Source organism: Ictalurus furcatus, chromosome 16 (assembly GCF_023375685.1).
Source record: "Ictalurus furcatus strain D&B chromosome 16, Billie_1.0, whole genome shotgun sequence".
Classification (NCBI taxonomy): domain Eukaryota; kingdom Metazoa; phylum Chordata; class Actinopteri; order Siluriformes; family Ictaluridae; genus Ictalurus; species Ictalurus furcatus.
The window spans coordinates 7,251,613-7,276,922 of NC_071270.1; the positions used below are offsets into that span (position 1 = coordinate 7,251,613).

The 25,310-nt window shown below is 39.1% G+C and overlaps 1 protein-coding gene across 1 annotated transcript; it reads left to right on the forward strand.

The window, feature by feature from the left end:
- The first annotated feature begins 2,903 nt into the window (after positions 1-2,903).
- On the forward strand, positions 2,904-25,201 carry LOC128620665 (MARVEL domain-containing protein 2). Its single transcript, XM_053645899.1, has 16 exons — positions 2,904-4,500; positions 4,693-4,716; positions 7,463-8,640; positions 12,667-12,699; positions 12,782-12,930; positions 13,010-13,181; positions 13,936-13,986; positions 14,656-14,773; positions 17,093-17,147; positions 17,393-18,050; positions 18,307-18,474; positions 19,362-19,483; positions 21,154-21,336; positions 23,631-23,802; positions 24,031-24,072; positions 24,329-25,201. The coding sequence occupies exons 3-16, from the start codon at positions 7,480-7,482 to the stop codon at positions 24,425-24,427; spliced, it is 3,183 nt and encodes a 1,060-aa protein (XP_053501874.1). The 5' UTR covers positions 2,904-4,500; positions 4,693-4,716; positions 7,463-7,479; the 3' UTR covers positions 24,428-25,201.
- Positions 25,202-25,310: the final 109 nt, after the last annotated feature.

Here is a 25,310-nt window from a genome sequence, read left to right on the forward strand (position 1 = left end):
GCTCCAGGTTTCCCGTGACCCTGAAAAGGAGTAAGCGGTTGAAGATGGATGGATGGAAAAACCTGCAGTTGTAACATGGGTGTGTAGGCTTTTTTATATACACTGTACATAGGTGTATAAAAGGCATATATTGCAATAAAACTGCCCTACAAAAGACAAATGACAGTATAATGTAAGGATACATAATAAAGGATAATATAATAAAGGAACATGTTTATTCCTGTTCAACCATGCTGATATGAGATTTTTCAAGTTCAATTCATTGTTATGGACTGAATGCAGAGGTTGCATCTAAAGCATATTTATAAATGTTGGACCTGGAACCCTGGGTGTGGAGTGGGAATATATCCTGGATGTGCTGTCAATCTATCACAGGGTACCAGGAACACACACATTCAGCATAACCAATCCAACTACTGGTATGAGGACACTGGAAAAGCCCAGAAGAAATCCACAGGGACACAGGGAGAACACCCTGTACAGACAGTAATATTTTGTGATTGAACCAGGGATCCTCGAGCTGTGAAACTGCAATGTGTCATGAAATCAGTAAGGGAACTCTGAACTACAGTTCCCAATTGCCACTGCTTCATTGTCACATAACCACCTGCACCTGATTCATGTTCCTGGTAATTAGCACTCTTGTATATAGTCACAGTCTGCAATGCACTCTTTGTCTCACGTTATAGTCTCACTATACCTTTGTCCATGCTGCTGTATTTTGTCTTTGCCACAGTGTTTCGTTTCCTAGTTGTAGAGTGTTTCATATGTTTGTTTGTTATTAAATGTTTAAGAATCTGCGCTTGCTTCCATCTGTACTTTGAAACGTGACAGAACGTGAGACAACTCGGAAGCAGCAGATAATCATGAAATACCTGGGCTTCACTCTACCACCTACGCTACGCTACGCCTGCAGGAGGAGGAGCTCCAAGCTGCGCTACGTAAGCAGTAGGAGGACATGGAGGAGTCCGGGTACAAGTGGGAGCCTGTTGACCGGGCTGGTGCCATCTCCCACCCTCCCTGCCCTATTGTGGATCTGGTCCAGCGGACGGAGTCAGTGGAGGACATGAGTCAGCCTCCCTGCTCATCTGAGGATGCCGCTCAGCTGAGGACGTCGCTCAGTCGCCCTGGTTGGCTGAAGATGTTGCTCCTTCTCCCGACATACCTAAGTGCTCCCCTCTGTTCGCCAACCCCACGCACAATGTGGCTGTGCTTGCCTGCTCCGCTGAGGAACTCGCCCTGCTTTTCTGCACCGCTGAGGGCATTGCTCGGCTTTACCGCTCCACTGAGGAAGGCACTCCGCTTTTCTGAGGACGCCGCTCTGCCTGCCTGCTCGGCTGAGGACGCCGCTCCGCCTTCCTGCTCGGCTGAGGACTTCGCTCCGCCTACCTGCTCGGCTGAGGACTTCGCTCCGCCTTCCTGCTCGGCTGAGGACGTCGCTCCGCCTTCCTGCTCGGCTGAGGTCGTCACTCTGCCATCCTACTTCGCTGAGGATGTCTGTCTACCTCCATGTTCCGCTGAAGACGTCATTCCTCTTCTTTGCTGCGCGCAGTATGTCACTCCCCCTTCCTGCTCCATGGAGGGCATCGTTTCCCCCTCGTGCGCCGCAGAGAGCATCGTTCCTCCCTTTGGCCTCACGGAGAACCTGGCTCCCTTCTCTGGCCTCACAGAGAACCTCACTCCCCTCTATGGCCTCGTGGAAATCTTGGAGCTTTCCTCGGGCCTCGCGGAGAACATCGCTCCACTCTCCTGTCCTGCTGAGGAAGCTGTCCTGCTGTCCTGCCCCGCAGAGGAAGTCGCTCTGAGCTCCAGCCCTGCTGAGGACGTCGCTCTACTTACCTGTTCCGCTGAGGACGTCGCTCTGCTTACCTGTTCCGCTGAGGACGTCGCTCTGCTTACCTGTTCTGCTGAGGATGTTGCGTTGCTTTCTTGCTCCGCTGGGGACGCCGCTCCTTCTCCTGGTTCAGCTGGGGATATTTTGCCCGCCCAGGGGGCCAGGAACGCCAGAGGGAGGGAGCGTATTTTGGGCGCTCCGGGAGAAGCGCCCTTGGGTGGAGGGGTTCTGTCATGAGATCAGTAAGGGAACTCTGAACTACAGTTCCCAACAGCCACTGCTTCATTGTCACATGACCACCTTCACCTGATTCACGTTCCTGGTAATTAACGCTCTTGTATATAGTCACAGTTTGCAATGCACTCTTGTCTCACGTTATCGTCTCACTATACCGTTTGTCTATGCTGCTGTATTTTGTCTTTGCCACAGTGTTTTTTTTCCCTAGTTGTAGAGTGTTTCATATGTTTGTTTGTTATTAAATGTTTAAGAATCTGCGCTTGCTTCTGTCTGTACTTTGAATCGTGACACAATGCTTATAGAAAAGATCTATAATTAATTCCTCAACTGAAACATGTAGGTTGTATATTAGTTTTTATGAAATGTGTATCAAGAGTGGTTCAATATAATTTGTACTGCCACAAGCTTTATTTAAAAAAAACAAAAAACAAAAAACAAAAAACTATACGTTTTTTGGTTCTCCACTGTACAAAGTGCTCTCTGTATGTTTACATGTAACCTGTTAAAAATTTTCTATCAGTTTCGCTGTCATTTTAAATCTATCTCGGCCTCAACCATGACACCAATATGTAATAACCACCTCTTTCCCCCCTCCTTTATAGATTCCACATTCTCTTTTTGGGAAAAGAAGGGTCTGAAATGTTTTGAGGATCTTTTCATTAATAATGTGTTTGCAAACTTTTCTGAATTATCCTCGTCATTCAGCCTGCCTCCGTCTCACCTATTCCGTTTCTTTCAAATTAGGCATTGTGTCTCCTCCCTATTCGCTGGTTTGCCCTCCTTACCTGCAAAGTCTGCATGGGAAGAGGTGTTCAAGCTGAATCCTCGTAAGGGTGGCATTATTTCACGGATATATGCAACGATCTGGTCACAGGACAATTCTTACAATATCAAAACCATTCGTGCTTGGGAAGAGGAATTGGGCCTGGGGCTTGAGGATGATTACTGGGGCAGAGCGTTAGATAATATACGTACCGCCACGTCTTGTGCTAGACTTAGTTTCATACAATTTAGTGGTCCATAGAGCTCACCTATCTAGGAGTAAACTGTCTAAAATATATCCCAATGTTCCTGACATGTGTGAAAAATACAAACTTTCTCCCTGTAAACTGAGTCATATGTTTGCACTCTGTCCCAGACTGCAGAACTTTTGGAACTCTTTCTTCGAAACTATGTCCGACGTACTTAAAATCAAATTGGATTTCTGCCCTTTAATTGCCATCTTTGGTGTTCCATCTCAGTGTCAGCCTCTGAACCATAAACAAGCTAGTGTTGTGGCTTTTGCATTGTTACTTGCTCGGCGCAGAATATTGCTGTCTTGGACCTCTCCACAACCCCCCTTTATATCGGTCTGGCTTAAAGATTTAATGTTCTTTTTAAAACTTGAAAAAATCAAGTATAACATCAGAGGCAGGGGTGAATCATTTTTGGGAAAATGGCAACAATTTATTACCTACTTCAATGATGTACACACCCTGGAGGTGGATTGAGGAAAGGTAGACAGTAAATACTAATCATCTTGCCTTTTTTTCTCTTTATTTATTTGTTTGTTTGTTTTTGTTTTTTGTTTCCCCCTTTCTTTTGGTTTTGGCTGTGATTATTTTGTTGGGGTTGTTGGATGGGGTGTTATAATATGTAAAATGCGATTTTCCAGTAAAATTCTATGATAATACATGTAACCTGTATAAATCTGTCAAAACCTCATGGCACCTAAACTACAGATGCAGACCCATGTAGTCACAAGCCTCATGATCATTACATGTAGCTAAGTTAAATAGCGCTCTACTTTATGGCCAACATTCAACTATTTTGTACTGTTATATTACTATTTTGTACTGTTATATTGATGTTTTGGACTGTAAATACACTGTAATGAGTTTTAAAATCCACTTTTTTCCCGCGTTTAATGGAGCGTCGAGTTTCAGTGTGTGACGTCACGCGATGGGATAGGCTGGTCACGTGGTATGAGTTTCCTAACCGCCGGGCTCATGAACATATATTTTTTTTTTTTTTTTAGCGAAGGGCTAAAACCGTACGTAAATTTTAGAACGGAAAGGTAGGAGAGTTTACGTTTCCTTTCTTATTCCGGTTAACATTTTGTATTTAAACCATACTTACAGTGAGTCTGTTGTCTATATTAAGGTACTCACCAAGAGAAAAAGGTTAACTTTTGGCCAACACGACTCATTGCTACCTGGTAACTTGTTTATTATGGCGCGCGCTGCATTATAACTGTCTGCGCTTTTCTCTCTGATAACGGGTATGGAGCTATTTCTCAGGAAAATGTTGTTTTTTTTTTTGTATTGGCATAAATTATTTATGCCTCTATGTAGTCACTTTTGAATGTTGTTTATACGAGTTACAGTATAGCCTGCATTGCTGAATACCAGGAGCAAACGGGCCGTTCACACTTACTTCAGCAGTAAAATGTAGGCATGCTGTCTCACCCTATCCTCATATATCATTATGCATGTCATCTGATCTATGATTAGCATTTCATTTGTAATTCATGATATATTTGTTCTTTCGAGGAGATACATTTGTTGATTTTTATTTACTACCTGGAAGTTTAGGAGACAGGCCGATATATTTATAGCCGTTTTTTTTATTTGTCCCTACAGGTCTCTGTGTTAATTAATGGCCAGGTAAGGTTTGCCCAGAAATGCAACATAAGTCTTGGTGTGTGAGAGAGAGAGTGTGAGTGTGAGTGTGTGTGTGTGTGTGTGTGTGTGAGAGAGAGACATTCTACCAAAATGTTTTTTTCCTTTTTATTTTATTTCAACAGGCAAATTGGATTAGGTTAGAGATATAAAACTCAATAAACGCTTACAACTGTAAAAGATAAATAAATACTTTCAAATATTAGATCCAAAATAAATTATATACACTTGTCTACTTTTGGTGAACGTGAAGAATAAAATTTTCCTCTAAAGTCTGCCTGCACAATATATGTAAGCATTGCTCAGACTCACCAGCCTTTTTCTCTGCTAGTGAGCCACAGGGTTTGGTTACAGTAGTATCAAGGCTGTGTTCATGTTACATGGCTTGACAATCCGTCCTCGTGAACAGCTTGGTCTCCAGTATTGTCTTACTGCTCGTCCTCAGGTCTCATTCGTTAACATTCATTAAATCCTTTGGGGACACACACACACACACACACACACACATATATATATATATATATATATATATATATGAGATGCACCGATGTATGTAAAGGCTATTTTTGCTGCTATTGGCCATAGGCCGATAGTTTAAAAACATCCGATGATCAGGGCTGATTAAATCCTGTCAATCAAAAGAGGGTGGGAAAACACATCGATTTCGTGCTGTGTGTAAAGATGATATCTGTTGTGTGGAACGATGACAAAACTGCAGTTTGTGAGCTCTGTAATCTCTGCACTGCTAAAATTTTACAACGGAAGTGAGCAGAGTGAAACGGGAGTTTCGGTGTTGAGTCTAAACTTATTTATTTATTTATTTATTTTTGCTGTGCTGCTCTCTGGTCGTGCTGAATTAAAGGGCCAGTACACCAAAATTTACATGAAAATGAGTTGACAAAAAAGTAGTATATATTGCACAGAAAAATATATATGTAGAATAATATATTTCATATCCAGTTAATATATAAAAGTTTATATTATATGTTAGCAGTTTGATGTTCAATGATGAAGTAGAAATGCATTTGTTTGTGGTGAATGAATGTGAGCCTAACAGGAGGTTTTTTTTTAGAATTCAGTCACTTAATTCTGTTAATATGAATTAATAACATTCAATATGTTAAGAAATCTTACTTTAATCTTCAGAATTTAGTTCATGTGTTAATGTTAATTAGAATAATGTTTTTTCTGTTTATGAGACCAGATACTGTGAAACAACTTGTTGAAATGGAGAGAATAAAGTTTTTATCTGCATTTCCTTCAGAATTGTGGAATTAATTATTAATTTAGAAGAAGGCATAAAAGGCAGAACTATCGGTATCAGCCGAAATCACTCTGAATAAACGGTTATCGGAATCGGCTGAGAAATTTAGTATCGGTGCATCTCATATATATATATAATATGTATTGTGTGTGTTAGTGTGTATTTCATTTAGCAGTGCCTCCAGGATTTTGCGATCACAGAAATTCATGCAAAATTAAGGAAAGTCTGCAATATTCGCAGGAGCTTGCAATTTTTCAAAATTACCGCAGAGTGGGCCAAGGTGTCATCACAACACACATTTATCCAAACCACCCTCAATTCGAGTGCGTCGAATATGAGTACAGCTAAAAGGTCTCATTTACCAACAAAAATCACTGCAAAAGAAAAAACTAATTTGTGCAATTGCAATTTCACCGATTCAAGTAGTTTTCCATAATAAAACACAAAGAAATCCCGCAAATTGCATCGCAAATTTAGAAAAAAGCCACAGCAAAATCAAGCATTGTTGGCCACAACAATTACAATAAACTCTGCGAAATCCTGTATGTACTGATTTAGGGTTTTATTTCGCAGACTAGGTTACCTTATCCTGCCTTGATCTGACTTCACTACACATGTGTTTTACTGGGAAATGAATCAAATGCTCATAAAACAATACAAACATGAAGTCCTCTCTTGTAAACATAGGAACTACCTTCTAAAGAGTTTTTACAACTTTCCATCAACACAATGAATACATAATCACAATTGACAAGCAGGAATCAGAACTTTTGAGAAGCTTGTGAAGGCCGTATTAGACTCTGCCACTGCCACTCAGTAACCTCTGTCTTATCCTGGTGTCCTGGTCTGGTTTCTTTGATTACTACTCCGTTGTGGACTTTGAACTAGGAGTACATTTGGATGAACACCAATAGTATTCAGTGTTGCACACTTACTGTTTTTAAAACCTCTGTCAGTGTGGTGGGTACAGGCTAATTAACCAAAGGCCTACTTTTTACATTACTAAGCAGAGCAATTTAGGGTGACTGATAATCCAGCCACCTATTTATTTTTGTTTTCTTTCATGGTTTAAAAAAATGTGGTAGAACTACTCATCATGAGCACATGTAAACTACTGTGGTAAAAATATGTATACAAAATGCTAGAAATGAAGTTACTGTTGGAAAAAGAGGCTGAGTGAGCAAAAATTACATCACTTTAATCTCTGAGGCTGGAGTAAAATGGGTAGCGGATTAAGCATATACCTAATTTGCATTTGTAGATAGGATTTATGCCTTATGTCACCTACTTACAATGTAAAACTCCAACTTAAACAGGCTATAGAAAAATGGCAGTATGACAAATTAAGGAATCTTTTAATTGTAAAAATCAGCATCTAACTTTTGTAGTTTATATTTCTCATAAAAAAATATTCAGGTCTGTTGTATAATTTTCTTTGTTCACTTAGCTAATTGTATGTCTGTCTAGGTCAAACTGCATTTCTGATGTCCTCTAGTGGTGGTTCTCCTGGCCGCTTTGGGCGTGCCCGAAATGCACCTCACTATAACGATGTGCCTCCAGGCTCATTACAGAGGAGTAACGGCCTCTCTAGTTTGCGACATCAGAGATCATCGGATTTGGCTCTGAGCTTGGACCCTCTGCCTCCTCCTCCTCTCCCTGATGAGCCTCCGATTGGACCAGAATTTGATCTTAGTGACAGTGAAAATTGCGAAAATCCATCAGTTGACCTCAAACCTGTCCACCGCTTCATTCCTGACTCGTGGAAGAACTTCTTTCGTGGGAGCAACAAAAGCAGCAATAGCTCAGTGCCTGTATCCAGTAATTTGAACACCACCACAAAGGGCATTAGGTGCTCTCCTCCTCAATCACCCTCAGTCTCAGAGTCATATCAAGATAAGTTCAGGGGCTCTGGAGGCAGCTACCATTCCCGCATAGAGCATGAAGCTATGCTAGGAGAGCATCCAGACTCGATGGATGGTCGCACAGCACACACCACTGCACACACCACTCTGACCTACAGTGAAAGAGTTGAGGAATACCACCAGCGTTATGCCTACATGAAGTCCTGGCCAGGGCTGCTAAGAATTCTTGGTTGCATTGAGATGCTTTTGGGGGCAGCCGTTTTTGCTTGTGTCTGTGCATACATTCACAAAGACAATGAGTGGTATAATATGTTTGGTTACTCACAGCCCCAAATGTACGGTGGATATGGTGGTGTGTATGGCATGTATGGGGACACTTATTACACGGGGCCCAAGACACCTTTCATCCTTGTTGTGGCGGGGCTGGCCTGGATAGTGACCGTGATCATACTCGTGTTGGGCATGACCATGTACTACCGTGCTATCCTTTTAGACTCAAACTGGTGGCCTCTTACAGAATTTGTGATCAACCTGGCCCTTGCTATACTTTACATGGCTGCTGGTATTGTGTATGTAAGGGACACAACACGAGGTGGACTGTGCTATTACCCTGTTTTCAACAATGGCATGAACGCAGCTTTCTGTCGCCTTGAAGCTGGGCAAACAGCAGCTATCATTTTTCTCTTTGTGGGCATGGTGGTGTACCTGATAGGAGCTATTGTGTGCCTGAAACTATGGAGACACGAAGCAACACGCCGCTACAGAGAGAAGTACGGCCATGAGGTGAGCCTGTTGACTGATGTACTGCATCTCTCTGGGATACACTATTTGGCCAAAAGTTTGTGGTCACCTGACCATCACACCCATACGTGGTTCTTCCCCAAACTGTTGCCACAAATTTGCAAGCACAGAACAGTGTAGAACATCTTTGTATGCTGTAGTTTCCGTTCACTGGAACTAAGAGGCCCAAACATGTTCCAGCATGACAATGCCCCTGTGCACAAAGCGAGGTCCATAAAGACATGTTTTACCAAGGTTGGTGTGGAAGAACTCAAGTGGCCTGCACTGAACCTTTACCTCAAGCCAACTTAACACCTTTGGGATGAATTGGAACACTGACTGTGCACCAGGCCTCCTCACCCAACATTGGTGCCCAACTTTACTAATGCTCTTGTATTTTTAATTTTGTAATTATGGGACAATTCCCATAGCCACATTCCAGAATCTAGTGGAAAGCCTTCCTTAGAAGAGTGGAGGTTATTATAACAGCAAAAGGGGGACTAATTCTAGAGTTGGATGTTCAAAAAGCACATATGGGTGTAATGGTCAGGTGTCCACAAACTTTTGGCCATATAGTGTACAGTGGATATAAAAAGTCTACACTTCGCTGTTAAAATGGCAGGTTTTCGTGATGTAAAAAAATTTAATCAAGATAAATGGATGTCAGAAATTTTTCCACCCTCAATGTGAAATTACAACATAATAAAAAATTTTGTGAAAATTAAGTGAAACAATCGGAAACATTTTAGGGAAAACTAGGAAAAATAAAAAAAAACTTACAATATCCTAGTTGCATAAGTGTGCCCACCCCTAAACAAATACTTTATTGAAGAACCTTTTGATTTTATTACACCACTCAGTCTTTTTAGCTAAGAGTCTGTCAGCATAGTATATCTTGACATTATATTCCCATGCTTTCTTACAAAAACATTCTTGATCTGTCGAATTGTGAGGGCATCTCCTGTGCACGGCCCAGTTCAGATCACCCCACAGATTTTTAGTTGGATTCAGGTCTGGGCTCTGGTTAGGTCATTCACAAACATTGATCTTCTTTTGTTTAAGCTATTCCTTTGTTGATTTGGATGTATGCTTTGGGTTTTTGCCATGGTGGAAGGTGAAATTCCTTTTCATCCTCAGGTCACTAGCAGACACCTGAAGGTTTTGCACTAAAATCGGCTGATATTTTAGTGGAAAATGGTCTTTTGTTTATGTGCTTTTTGTTGCACCAAACATGCGTTTTGGAATTATGGAATTATTATACTTTTTGGAATTGGTCTCATCAGACCATAACACATTTTGCCACATGGTTTGGGGTGATTTAGTTGGGCTTGGATATTTTTTGTTTGAAAGGGCTTCTGTCTAGCTACTCTACCCCAAAGCCCAGACACGTGAAGAATATTGTTGTCACATGCAGAGAGCAATCAGTACTTGTCCGATATTCCTGAAGCTCCTTTTATGTTGCAGTAGGTCTCTTGGCAGCCTCCCTGGTAAGCATTATCCCTGGTAATGCTTTGTAAGCTCTTTGCCGGCCATGGCTTCAGCATTCAAGTGAAACCAAGAAGATGTGAAGAACATCCTACTGAAACAGCTGGTCTTTATTTGGGGTTAATCGGAATAATTTAATTGATGACAGCATATGATAATTACTTTTGAACATGAGATTGTATTTGATTGATTCGTTCTGAACACAGCCACATCCCCAATTATAAAAGGGTGTGGACACTTATGAAACCAGGTTATTGTAACTTTTTTTGCTCCCTAAAATGTTTCTGATGGTTTTTCACTTAATTTTAACATGTTGTAATTTCACATGGGGTGGGAAAAGTTCAGACATGATTTATTATGGTTTTACATTTAAAAAAATTAAAAAAGGCCATTTTAGCAGGGGTGTATAGACTTTTTATTTATTTATTTATTTATTTATTTATTTTTACATCCACTGTATCTGGGGCCTCACTTATAAAGACATGCATAAGGACTGATTAGACTTTTCCCACCCACAAAACTAATTTGCAGAAAAAAATCTGTCTATAGCTGTCTATTATGGGTGTAATAATACACAAATTTCAAATTTAATAGGATATGGTTGTGTCTTGATTAAATACAGCAAAAATAAGCATTGACTGAATATAGGCTTTAGAGTTCCATTTTCAGTTGATTAAAACATTCAAAATTATAAACGCACAGTTTATTCAGACCCCTCACAGCATATACCGAAACAAAAGCTGTGTAATACAATGTAATCAAATTAAACATAGCTAATTAAGCCCTGAAACTAGCCCCAAAATTCAAATATTTGAAAAAGGGGAAGCATTTTCATTCTTTTAATCTTAATTGACTTACTTTAATAAAATAAAAAAAAAATGTAAATAACAGAATTTTGAATTTCATCCATTCATTGCATTTTAGTGACATTCATGCAGAGCCATGGAGGCTGGTGTACAAGGAAGTACAACCCCCTTCAATTCTATGTTTTTATTTATCAGGGCCTTAACAATTTTGTTGCCCTGACTTCTATAAACAAACAAATAACCTCAGGTGACAACCCAAAACAGATTTCAATATGTAGTCCGTCCATCCATCCATTTTCTGTACTGCTTATCCTACACAGGGATGCGGGGAACCTGGAGCCTATCCAAGGCAACTTGGGGCACAAGGCAGGGGACACCCTGGACAGGGTGCCAACCCAATGTACGGCACGCTTACACACTATGGACAGTTTAGAGATGCCAGTCAGCCTACAACACATGTCTTTGGACTGGGGAGGAAACCCCCGAAGCATCCCCGGAGAACATGCAATCTCCACGCACACAGGGTGGAGGCGGGAATCAAACCCCCAACCCCAGAGGAATAACCACTAAGCCACAGTGTAAACCAACATTCAGTAGTTCCACAATCATTAAGAGAGTAATTAGCAGCCACGTGTTACTAATGAAATGCACAAAATTAGTTAATCATCAAGAAACGTGACTACATATATTAGAGCAGAACTTTTGGCCGTTTGGTGTTCTGGAGCATTCAGGTGCCTGTCTACATCATGCCAAGAAGAAAAGACATCAGCCATCCTCAGAGAAGCAATTCTTGCTCCTCATCAGTCTGGGAAGGGTTATAAGGCCATCTCCAAACACTTTGAAAATTCACCATGCTACAGTGAGAAGGATTGTCTGCCAATCCTCCCATGAAATTGCGTCCCAGCAAATTCATTCCAAGCTCAGTCTGTTTAATGATCATAGATATAAAGAAAACCCCAATAGCTGCATCATGGTAAATGGTCTGCACTTATATACCGCTTTTTTAACCTTAGTTGTTCCAAAGCGCTTTACACTGTTTCTCATTCACCCATTCGCACACACACACTCACACACACACCAATGGTAGCAGAGCTGCCATGCAAGGCACTAGCTTACCATCAGGAGCAACTTGGGGTTCAGTGTCTTGCCCAAGGAACTTTGGCATGTGGGCCAGGAATCGAACCGCCAACGCTACGATTAGTGGACAACCCATTCTACCACCCGAGCCACAGCCACCCTATCATGTGACCTACAAGCCTCTGTAAGCACATTAAATGTTTATGTTCAGGACAGTACAATTAAAAAAAGACTAAACAAGTATGCTTTCATGGAAGGGTGGCTAATGAAAAAGCCCCTTCTCTCCAAAAGGAACATGGCAGCATGACTTAGGTTTGCAAAATTGCATGTGAAACAAACACAAAAGTTCTGGAACAATATCCTTTGGACTATTGCCCTTAAAAATTAATGAACTGATGTAACGTTGAGAAGAATTAGTACAGTTTATTTACAAATTACTGCAGCAGATTCTGCCCCTCTCAAAGAGTACACTGTCCAATAATGTTGATGTTTTTTTCTGTGCAAAAATAGAATTCACTAAAATAATGAATTCCACCAAGGTTGATTAAAAATGTAGACACATTGCTAAACATTTCTACATTGCCGCATTTTACTGAAATTTTATGACAATCTTAAAGCAACCACCTGTGATGCTTTAATTGTTTTAATTTTCCTTCCTTAGATGCAGCCAGAATTACCTGTGGCTCAGTCTATGGTAACTAATACTTTGCTGTTTTTTTTTAAAGAGTATCTTCTTAACCTGGTGATCACCCAGATGTTTTTTTCCCCTCTGGTAGGCTGGACTAAGGATCCCTGAGCCTGTCCTCATCTCCTCTGCTGCACCAGTTCACACAGATGCTCCTGTACCTTCCAAGGCAAAAATGGTTAAAGGACATATTCCATCTGGACACATTCCCAAACCTGTGATTGTGCCAGACTACCTATCGTGCGTACTTTTTACTTTTCACTCTAAATGTGTGTGTATGCGTTTGATTTTTGATTGTGTGTGTTTTGTTTCTTTGCAGTAAATACCCAGCAATTCGAACTGATGAGGAACGGGACCAGTACAAAGCTGTCTTTAATGACCAGTACTCTGAGTATAAAGAGCTGCATGCAGAAGTTCATGCAACACTGAAAAAGTTTGATGAGATGGATAGTATGATGCGCAACCTGCCTCGAAACCTGTCCAGTCAGGAGGTCTGTTATTCTGTACTAAATCTCTTTGTATCTTGTTTCTTTCAATATCTAATAATTTCAGTTTGTATTTGCGGGTCTTTTATGCCTAGCAATATTAAGGTCACTTTTGTTCTTGTAAAATGATCAACAGAAAAAAAAATACATGCATAAATACATCAGTGAATGTCACTGGGGGAACTCCCAGTGTTTAGTAATCATTTAGTATTGTACATGTTCAACCTAAATATTCTTAGAGAATATCAATAATGTTAATATGTGTGGCAGTCTGGGATGTTGCTGTAGCTGAATTCTGGCAAACAACCAAGCTGAAAAGTCGGTTTTAGCCAAAATAGTTTTTTCTGCTTGTTGCATACTTTGACACCCCAATTTTAAGAAATTTTATATATTTCCTAAAAATGAAATGGACCCAAACCTAAACATTTCTGTTTATAATCAGATATCAGCTGTCAAAATGTCTGTGGAATCTTTAAATGCAAATTTCTCCCATTTCACTTTTGTGAGTAATCTTAAAATGCTATAACTGTGTGCAAAAGAAAAACTCATTTCAGTTTTCAGAACTATATATAATACAAAGTGTCAAAATTTCACCAAAGTTTTTCCCAGGCTGCCAGACATATGACATATTTGGAAAATGAAGTCACTAGACTGCACCTGTGCATGTGTTTTATTTTAATTCACATATTGAAATTTTAGGAAACTTCACACAAAAAAGCAGAGCTAGTGTAATTTGAAACCAATTTATTTGTTTCCTCAGGAATCTGACCGCATAAACCGAATCCTTCAGGTATATCAGCAAAAGAAAAATGTAAGTTCAATGCCTTTTTACACACAATTCCTATTTTATACTAATTCCTAGTTTACTATATGTACAGTGTTATCCCCTGGTCTGCTGAAGTCTTTTTCATAGCAGTGTGAATGACCAAAGGAGGAAGAGGGGTGGGAGGGAAATGGCCAGGCTAATTTGTTTTTCCGGAAAGGAAGTGGCACATGATTCTTGACAAAAGAGGGACTATTTAATACTTTTTAATGTGCCTGGCTGTCTAAAGATAATTATACATTCAGTAAACTGAATACCTGAAATGGCATAATTATTAATGTGGATTACAGACAGATCATTATCAGTGAACGTTATGTGATGGGCAACTGCCTAAGTAACCACCATTTGTGTTAAATATAGTTTTATATTTCACAGTTTGAATCCTAATAATGTCCTACTGTCTGGGTGGGAAAGATTAACTTTATTTTCTTCCCCCTGTGTCGATCTTTGCAGTGTTATCATTAGTTGGCACTTATAGAATTCGGCATCGCACAAAAATTTGCATAAAAATTGGGAGATCTAGTTTAATTTGCTGTTTGTAACCAGAAGTTCTGGTCTGTAGACTTATATGTGAAATGTGAAATCACAACACCACTTTTATAAGGGATAATAGACTGTTTACTTATTTGTCTTGCTTTTTACATTTTTGTTATAAAGGATACTTCATTTCTTGAGAAAAAGGAAAGATGTGAATACCTCAAAAACAAACTCTCTCACATCAAGCATCGCATTCAAGAATACGATAAGGTCATGGCATGGAATGATGGCTATGGATAAATCTTTTCCTGACTTCATGACTGTACATGCTGTAATGGTCCTTCATTTCCACTTGGAACATCTCATTATTCTGCACAAACAGCCACAAAGATGTGAAATGACCCACATGCAAGACTACAGACAATTCAGCCAAAGGAACATATGAACAATATTTGCATAATTGTCTTAATATGCTCAACGAAATGCAGTATTGACTGGGGAAAAAATCTTACCTATATTATTGGGTTATTCAGTTCCTCCTTTTGGTTGATTAGACTCAGCTTCTGTACAACTACTGCTTGGTTTATGATGTTCTTAAAAATAGTTTCAAAAACTGTGACTTGTTGACTGTTTAATCCCCAATATGTGTTGTATATTTCCTATGACAAAAAAATGCACTTATGTTTTTATATCAAGAGTTTTGGTTATTTTCTACATATGTTCAGTGTCATTTTATGTGGTGTGTATGCAGACAGACTGGATATTCAATTATTTATGCACTGAATGACATTCCCCACATTTCATTAAAAAAGTTTGACTTTTTCTGTTCAGCAGGTTTTAGTGTGGAATGTATTAACAGTATTTCCTTTTTTCGATTAAAAATGTAACCAATAATAGTTAAATCTGTACACTTAAAAGTTTGATCAATTAAGGCATATACTATATATGTTTAAGACATAAATGTACATGTAGCATGTTCCTTTGGTACACCTAACATCATGATTATTTCTATCTATAAGCAGTAGGTATAAGCAGTTACTTAGGACCCCTGTGCCACCAGAGGACCCTGTAAGAATGGCAGATTTATTTAAATAAAATATGTATAAATATCTTCTGGAAATAATGGGCAGTGAGACCATACCAGTGGCCTTTGTAGGTGTAGAAGTCAATGACTGAAATTCACAATTGTCAGCCCCCCTCCCCCCCTTAAAGGGAAAGATAATAGGAGGAAAATAGTAGGAATCAGGGCTTACATATAGCATGCCATGGCTATGTATTTAAATATTCTGTAAAAGAAAAATATGTATTTTAAATACTTCTGTCTGTCACCTTACTGTGCAAGGCCCTTAACCCTCTCTGCTCTAGGGTCACGGCTGACCTTGACCCCAACTTCCTAACAAGCTGGGATATGTGAAAAAAAAAAAGTATTTTGCTGTAATGTATATATGACAAATAAAGGCTTTTTCTGCTTATGTCATCCTAACATCAGTACAATTTACAAGGTGAGTTCACACGAAACAGATTCTCTGGTTGTCAGTGGATGTACAAGTCTGGACTTGTGAGAGTGCGTAACAAGGGCACTGATCTAATTTAATAGACTGGGGGACATTCGGACACTATAAAACATGTAAACAAAAAACAAGATAATAAGCAGTTGTTTCTCAGTATGAATGAGAACATTCAGAAATAAAGCCGGGATGCTGCCATCAAGGGTACATTTTTGTACTTTTAATATATATTTAATCTGAAACAAAGATTTCTGTGAGTGTAGAATCAACTCATTTTAAAACACGAACAGGCAGTTCCACTTTTATCATACACTGTAAACTATATGCCGCCAATCATTTTTTGTTTGTTTCCTTACCACTTCATTACAAATAAAAAATATTTTGTATGGGATGTACACGGACCCAGAATATAGAACCACATAGCCTACAATACAGGAGCCGGTAAAGATTAGCTTTTTTTAAATAAAATTTTTATTTTCCTTAAATAGGCCTACTGCAGCAGGAAACAAAATAAATGTTTAAACAAAAGAAAAGCAAAGAACTTGTTCCTAACATACTATCTAAGACAAGCAGCGCCTCAAACACCAGTTCAGACAGATGAGGATCACCTGGCACCACTCGTGGTTTAAAGAGCCGATCAGACACGCCCTTTTTGGAAATGGGGCAGGCCTCTGACGTAAGTTGGTCGTTGGTGGGGGAGGTGCTTAGACTACCTGGATAGAGATGTGAAAATTGGCAGTGAGTGCGGAACATAATCGCTGAGGAGGAGCGTTACGTAAAAACAGGTGCGTTTCTTTTACGTTTGCCTACATAACAATATTGTTATGGTATTCCAGCTCGTGTTCTGTGCGTTATACTTTGAAATAGCTTACTTCTTTTTTGTTTGTCTAAGTGGCTTTAAGATCCAAATATAAGAGCAAGATCATGTGTTAAATCAGAGTTTGTTAGCCTTCAATGGAATTTTTTTAAAAAGTCTTTTCTGTCTGAGTTACAACTTAAATTGGATTACGACAGACCTACTTCCTGGTTACTTTATCCAAAAACTGCATATAAATCATCGAGAATGAGTGATTGATTTATTTCCCATTTCTCTTCTACTGCAGAATAAGCAATGTCTTCTCAGCCGAATGGGAGTCCACCTCCCTATGAGTCTGAACCTGAATAGTAAGTCCATGTAACGATGTGTTATAAATTCTTGTAATATAGTTTAACACTAAGAGTTATTTATTTATTTATGCTATTTTGGTAGTTTCTTGAAAATTGCTCAACACATAGGCCTAAATTTTAAAGTTGTGTGTTCACAACATGCTCATAGTTTGCCTTCCTGGTCAGATGAAATGAATAGGCTATAAAGCAGTGAGTGTTTGTTTGTTTTTGTTTCTAAAAATATTAAATCTCACCACCCATAGTGATATAGTGCCACAAGCTGCATACTCCTATTATGCAGATGATGAGATCCAACACTTCTATCGCTGGAACTCACCGCCAGGTATCATCAAAATCATGGCGGTCATCTGCATCATCCTGTGCGTTGGTGTATTTGTATGTGTGGCATCCACGTTAGCCTGGGACACCTCTGGAAGTGCGACTGGCTTTTCGGGCGGCTACGGTGGAGGCTACAGTGGAAGCTACAGTGGAGGCTATGGTGGAGGCTACGGCGGAGGCAGTGGCACTTCCTTCGGTGGAGGTTTTGGTGGTGGATCCTTTGCCTACGGCATTCTGGGCTCACAGAATGACCCAAGACAAGCAAAGGCATTTATGATTACAATGGCTGTCATTACCTTCATAACTCTGATGGTCATCTTTATAATTATACTCTCCTATCAGCACTGGTCACAGAGCAGGAAGTTCTACTTGATCGTCATAATCATTACAGCCATCTTGGGTTTGTTTATGCTTGTGGCCACAATAGTTTACTTGGTTGCGGTAAACCCAATGGCACAAACCTCAGGCTCTGTGCAGTATTACCAGGTACAGTCCCTGTGTGCCCAGTACCAAGGTCCTCAGCCTTCAGATCTCATGATCAACCAGTACCTGTATCACTACTGTGTGGTGGATCCACAGGAGGTGAGCACATTGCTTGGCTGCAGTTTCTCTTCGTGCAGAATGAATCAAATGTTTCCCAATGAAGCATTCATCAAGTTCTAAAATCTAGCTTATTGTTTCAGATTGTGTAACTGTATGTATATATCTATGGTGTTTTTATGTGTAACAACATGTTTTGGTCAACCAATTTTACCAGAATCTATATAAAAAGTACTAATATTCACATTCACTTAAAAGTTAAGCCATCTGTCTTCCACTCTGTCCTCCACTTTTGCAGGCAGTGGCCATTGTTTTTGGTTTCCTGATCATCGCTTGTCTTATAATCATCTTGGTTTTTGCCGTCAAGACCCGGAAGCAAATTAACGCTTATGGGAAAGGGAATATCCTGTGGCGCAGAGAAAAACCTGTCGAAGATCCTAACGCTCCTCCAGATATAGAAGATTGGGTAAATGAAGTTTTAATCATCCAAGCATGTTTTGCAAAAAAAACAATTCTATTTAGATTTTTTTTTTTAAATCAAAGAACGGAAAAAGTTTCATTGTTTTGTTATTTAAACAATCACCGCTAGGTGTTTTTCAGTGTCTTACATATAAGTAAGGGGGCATTTTTGGAGACAGTTGATGTTCTCGGAGGAATTGTTTTTGAATGATGTGGTGTCAGTCATGTGACAGTAGGAGGTTTCTGGTTTGTTAACCCATGAGCCACATTGAATCCTAGCAGGTGAAGTACATGCATTTACTCTTTGCTAACATTGTGCAGGTGGAAAGACAGGTTTCTCTGTGCAGTGGAAGATGGGGGAAGGGAATTCTCATACCTGGTTTCTGGGTGTGGTTTATGGTGACAGTTTCACTGCAATGCTTTCTTGAACAGGCGTAGAGATACAGCTAATAAGTTATTTATAGTCGCTAAAACAGCTCTCCAATAAGTTGCTTTAAATTGTCCAAGACAGCTGATATATAAAAGATGGGTTTAATATTACTTTTTATGTGTTATGTTTTTTTGTGTGGCTCAGAGTAAAAGAACCATACATATGGTTACATTGAACCATTAGGGCATCATTAAAGTCCCAATGAGAGCTGTTACTCAGTTTGTCATCACTACTAGATGAACTAGATAAACGCTGTTAGGATACATTTTTTTACATGTCTGTATGTCTATATGTCTCTTTGTGTGTTTGGACAGGTGCCTTTGGACAAATGCGAGTTACAACTTGTTTTTTACTCTGCATTGGCTCAAAACCAAATATTCCAGGAATTGTTTTTTTCATTTTATTTATATCACAAAATACATTTTAATTAAGCATTTTTATGTTTTTGCTGTCTCTTTCTCCAGGTAAATAATGTTTCTGGTGATCCAGAGCTTGTAAATAGCGAGTTTCCTGAGAAGTTTGGAGGTTCGAGGGAACACCTGGATGACAACAGTACAAACTATGACAAGCCTCCTGACAGCTTTTTGTGAGTACACTTCTTCTTTCTATCAATCTCCTGTTGTGCTTGTTTTTGTGCATGTCTGTGGTTGCTTATTTGTATGTACTTTAACAGAGAAATTGTACATGTTCATATATCTTTGTGCCTTTTAGTGGTATAAATCTGTTTCCTAAATTAACAGCTTTATGAGAAATAGAATGTTTTCTTTTGCAGATTTAATGGCTTAACATTCTGATACAGTAAATGATAAACTAAAAGCAGAGCAAATGAGGGAGATACTTGTCTCTCTCACTCTCTTTGTGAGCATACGGGTGCGCACACGTACGCTACTGGGTGTGAGGGAACGCGTGAGTACATGCATGGAGGAGATCTGTTTTTTTTACATGTCTGATATGGAGTTTTATATTGAGGGCTTGGAACCAAAGGGGATAAAAGACTTTTAAGCCCCTCTGGTTCTAGGCAGTTGATATAACTTCCCTGCATGCATTTTATTAGTGAGACCTGAATTTGTACATGCACTCACTGTCCTCTTTTATTAGGAACACCTGCACATTCAAGCAGTTATCTAATCAGCCAATCATGTGGCAGCAGCACAATGCAAAAAATCATACAGATACGGGTCAAAAGCTTCAGTTAATGTTCACATCAGAACAAAGAAAGTGTCATTTCTGTAATGTTCAGAAACTACTGATTTTCACACACAACTGTATCTAGAGTTTACAAAGAATGGTGCGAAAAACAAAAAAAACACTGAGTGAGAGACAGTTCTGTGGAAATGCATTGTTGATGAGAGAGGGCAGAGGAAAATGGGCAGATTGGTTTGAGCTGCCAAGACCAATATAATAACTCATATAATCACTCTTTACAACCATGGTGAGCAGAAAAGCATATTGGCTTGCGCAAAACATCAAACCTTGAGGTGGATGGGTTACAACAGCAGAAGACCACATTGGGTTCCACTCCTGTCCACCAAGAACAGGAATCTGAGGCTATCATGGTCACAGGCTTATTGAAACTGGACATCTGAAGATTAAGGGAAAAAAAAAAACAAGCTGGTCTTTTTCCTGTCTTCAACTCTCCAGCAACCACGCCATGGTTAAAGTCACAGATATCACACTTCCCCCCCCCCCCCCCCATTCTGATGTTTGATGTAAACATTAACTGAAGCTCTTGACCTGTATCTACATGTTTGTATGCACTGTGCTGCTGCCACATGTTTATCTGATTGGATAACTGTATAAATGAGCAGGTGTACAAGTGTCACAAGTGACTGGTGACTATATATTTTACATCTTGAATAGTTCTCTTGTATTTTTCCTGCATTGAAACATACTGAAGGTGAAATTGAGTTATGCCTTTATAGTAAACTGAAGTGTTTAAAAAAGCAAAAGAGGGAAATCTTGACAAGTATCACTTGATTATCACCAATACTATATTTTTATATTTGCACTGTGACCGTTAATCATTTGTTTACTTCTTAATTCTCAAATCCCTACCCTGAGCTTGTATCCCAATTTTCTAGAAAGCATTTAGTCAGTATGGTATTGCTGGATGTGAAAACATCCATAGTTTTGTTTTTTTTTTCTTTTCTTTTTTCTTTTCTTTCTCTTTTCTTCACTATTAGCTGTAGTATGTGGCATGAAGGCTACAATATGTTAATTGTTATGTTAATATGTTAATTTTTTTGTGCGGTGCAGGGGTGTGGAGCACCATCTTCCAGTACGGAGTTCAGTTCCCTACTACAGCAGTTCAGACATGGGCAGCTCAGCAAGCAAACCTAAGAAAAAACGTGCAGGACGGCTTCGCCGCACTGACGGTAATGACTACGACACGGACTATGCATCATCTGGAGACGAACTTGACGACGAAGACTTCTCCAGGTAAGCTCATGCGTGGCTCATACTTGGGCTGCAGTAAATGGAACGCAAATAGGGCATGAGCACATTGAGATCAAGAAAAAGAGATAAAACTGGGGCCACTATGGGTTGCGTTTTAGATCCTAGTTTTGCTCTGCATTGCTAGTTTTTTAACATTTCCCTCAGTGTTTTAGAAGCTTGATTCTGTAAGATGGGTTCTTTCAATTTTATTATTTTTTCATTGAGGCAATGATGTTGGAGCTCACAACAAACTACAGTCAACCTAATATAATTATAGTTCTTCTTCTTGTTGTTCGTTGTGGGGTTAAAATGATGCCAGCCATATGATATGAAGTTATACAAACAGGAAGTTATTTACTTCTTTATCTAAAACTCAGTATCTTAAAAACAAACATCAATTATGTAAGCTTTAACACAGCTTGGACTTGCTTGGGATTAAATTGCATGTAGCACACGCTAGCAATATGTTAGCCCTTTTTACTGCAAGCGTTGGAGTAATCACTCCAATCTACAAACTTTCATTCATCTGTCTGGGAGCTCATTAGGACCTTGGTCATACGATCTAGTTCCAAAAAGTATGTGGACACCTGAACAATCACACCCATATGTACTTGTTGACCATCCCATTATAGATTTGGGTCCCCTTTGCTGTTGTAATAACCTCCACTCTTCTGGGAAGGCTTTCCATTAGACTTTGGAACCTGACTGTGAGGATTTGTGCTCATTCAGCTGCAAGAGCAATAGAGAGGTCAGGCACTGATATCAGGCCTGGTGCTCAATCAGTATTCCAATTCATCCAAAATGTGTTCATTGGGGTTAAAGTCAAGGCTCTGTGCAGGCCACCGGAGTTCTTTAGCACCAAACTTGGCAAAGCAGTTGATGACGGAAAACCTAAAAACAACAGTCAGTGACATCACCAGCAACATTCACAAGGCAGGGGTGACGGTAGCACAACCCACCAGTGTTTGAGTCACTGACAATATTGTATCTGAAATTCTGATCTATTTATGTTTTGATCTCCAACCCAAATGTCTTCAGTATATAGCAAAAAAAGAAAGAAGAATTGGCCTTGCTATTCCAGTCCTTTCAGAGGGGACTGTATAACTGCCATGGTTCCTTGTTATTCTGAACCTGTGCTAAATTGGTTTGGGGAAAGATGGCTTATGACAGTCGTATTTATTGTAAGTTGTGTCACACTTCACCACATGGCTTTGTTGATTGGTCTCCGCGTGTATGCAAAAACGGTGAAAAAGATATCCAGTTGATTCTCACTTTCCCTGGCAACTATCCAGGGTTTAAAGAATCAGTTACATATCTTAACAGTTATTATAATGTTATATGATACAAAATGTTAGTAAAGAAAGAGGTCCCTGCCTACAAAAAAAATTTCAGGTCTTGAAGAGGTCATAAAATAAACTTTGTGTGCCAGTAAGCTATTGAAATGGCCTTAAACATGGCATAAGGATTCTCGTATAATTACAAGCTTCATTGATGGTTTGTCTGGAGGCTTTTTTTGGAGACCTTCCTCCCTCTCCAAGGCTAAAGACACAACCTGTTGTAGGGTGGAGAAAATAACTTTTTGAAAACCTAAAGCTCTCCTTCTGAACTGCTTGATTTCAACTCGAATCAGTTTAATTTGCATTTTAATCTGTTCATTTGTCGTCTTGCTGTCTGACAAAATGTATCAAGATAAAAACTTACGTTCAGGGAAGCTCTTCACTATACCGCTGGTCAAAATAACTTTTTAAAGAATATATCTTTCTCTCTCCGATAAAGCACCTACTGGTTGACGGACTACAGAATGTTTACTAAGTCACATTAATCATAACCAAATAATTGATTAGGCATGAATTGAGGGATAAATCCATCAACAGATGTCACAATGACAAATGGGATTTCCCCAAGGGGAAATGCTGAAAGGAAGTTGACGAGGGTGTTTTAAGAACAGTGTTGAAACCCAGCCTTGGGTCTAGGATCCTATTGTACTGTATGTTTTTGTGTTTTTCTTTTTCCTGCTGTAAAATGAATAATGCAGGGTGACTCAACAACAAAAAAACAGAGGTAAAAGTAAGTTGAACTAACACTTTTGTGTATAGACACACTGTTTTGGAACAGCAATGTGCTTATCTAATCAATTGATTTGTGCTAAAAGTAGAAAAAGGATTTTCCCCTCTTCAACTTGTAGAACTAATTGTTGGAAAATGTTTTAAAGTTTTATGCACTGGTAAGTGCAAACTTTGTTTAAATTACCACACTGCAGAAATATTTGAGGAAGTTTTGTATTTCTCTTTGTTCAGTGAATTCCCCCCCATTGCTGATGATCATGAAAGGGAGAATTATAAGAGTGAGTTTGACCGAGATCACCAAGTGTACAAGAGTCTGCAGGCTGAGCTGGATGAAATTAACAAGCGGCTAGCTGAGGTTGACCGTGAGCTTGACGAGCTTCAGGAGGGGACTCCGCAGTACCTGGTAAGAGAGAACATGATTTTCTGTTTGGGCCCCCATCACTCATTTTACTGAGTACTACATTAAGAATGATACATTTCTCACTTCATAAACACATCAGATATTGAAGAATGAAGATTACTTTCTACAGTCATTGCTATTTTATTGCTCCTGAGTGTGATTAACCTGCACAGTTACAAGAAATATACATTTCACATACTTGTTTGCTGACCTATCATTGTCTTGAAACAGGATGCCCTGGACGAGTACCATGCATTGAAGGACAAAAAGCGGGTAAGGGTGAATTAAATGGAAGTTTTCTCATTGTTCTGTGCAAATGTACACCTGAAGTTTTAGAACAACCTGCTAATCCTGTTAATTGCGGTAAAATCGAGTGAAGGGGTTTGTCATTCAGGTTTGAGGTTTTTGCTTTGTGTTTTTAGCTTTTTTATTATTATTATTATTATTTATCCATTGCAACATGCTTCTGGATGGGATGATGGTAAAAATGGACTTTTAGATTAATCTGTCTTTATTTATGTCTCAAAAGAGCAATGACTACCGGATGAAGAAGAAGAGATGCAAGGACCTGAAGGCGAAGTTGAGCCACATCAAGAGAATGGTCAGTGATTATGACAGTACAAGATAAAAGCTTTTAGAGACTCTGAAAAGCCAGACTACTGCACTTCCTACTGTATCCATCTGATATCTGCCATCCAAACATGAAGTATGGGAGACATTTTTTTTTTAAATGAATAGCACAACATTCAAGAGGATTTGTCCATTTTTACATAAGCTTTTTATTATTTTTTAAAACCTGAATTCTGTGATAAACTCAGCTTTATAAGTGGTTAAAGTAGCTGTGTATGAAGGTGAAGAATTTTAAAGAACCATGTATCAGCTTTTTTTTTTTTTTTTTTTTAAACCTGTTGGCATAAGCTGTACCAATCTGTTTTGTTAACTTATTTATACATAATTATCCTTCTGTTTGTTTTTGGGTGAAAATGGCAACTTTTTTCTTTTCTTGGTCATTTGGGACTCAGGTGTGCATATTGTGCTTTGTGTTTCATGGGTCTGTAAGTATTTGTAATTTCATAACATTTTGCTTTTTAGACTTGTTTGTGTTTGTAAATATACAAATATCTCAGTTTTCGGATTTTACTTATTTTTATTAGCTAAATAAACGTGTGTCTATTCTGTAAACACACAGTATTTTATAGAATTTTTTTTCAATGCAAAAGGTAATAGAAAAATATTTTTTTTTAAATCAGTAGCATTTTTTCCATGTTAAGCTGCATTACTGGAAGATTTATCCCACATTTAGTTGTCTCTGTTGTTTTCAGCTCTCTTTGAGCGTTTTCCTTTTATGGCAGAGGTTCTTAAACTTTGAGCTCCTTTTTAAAAATAAAATAAATTCCAAAGACTCCCTCAGCACATTGTGTTAATTTGATCAAACACTGTTTAAATATTATGCTCATTATTTAAATGTGTACAATAATATCTTGGCTATTCATTGGAGCCATAGTGCATTT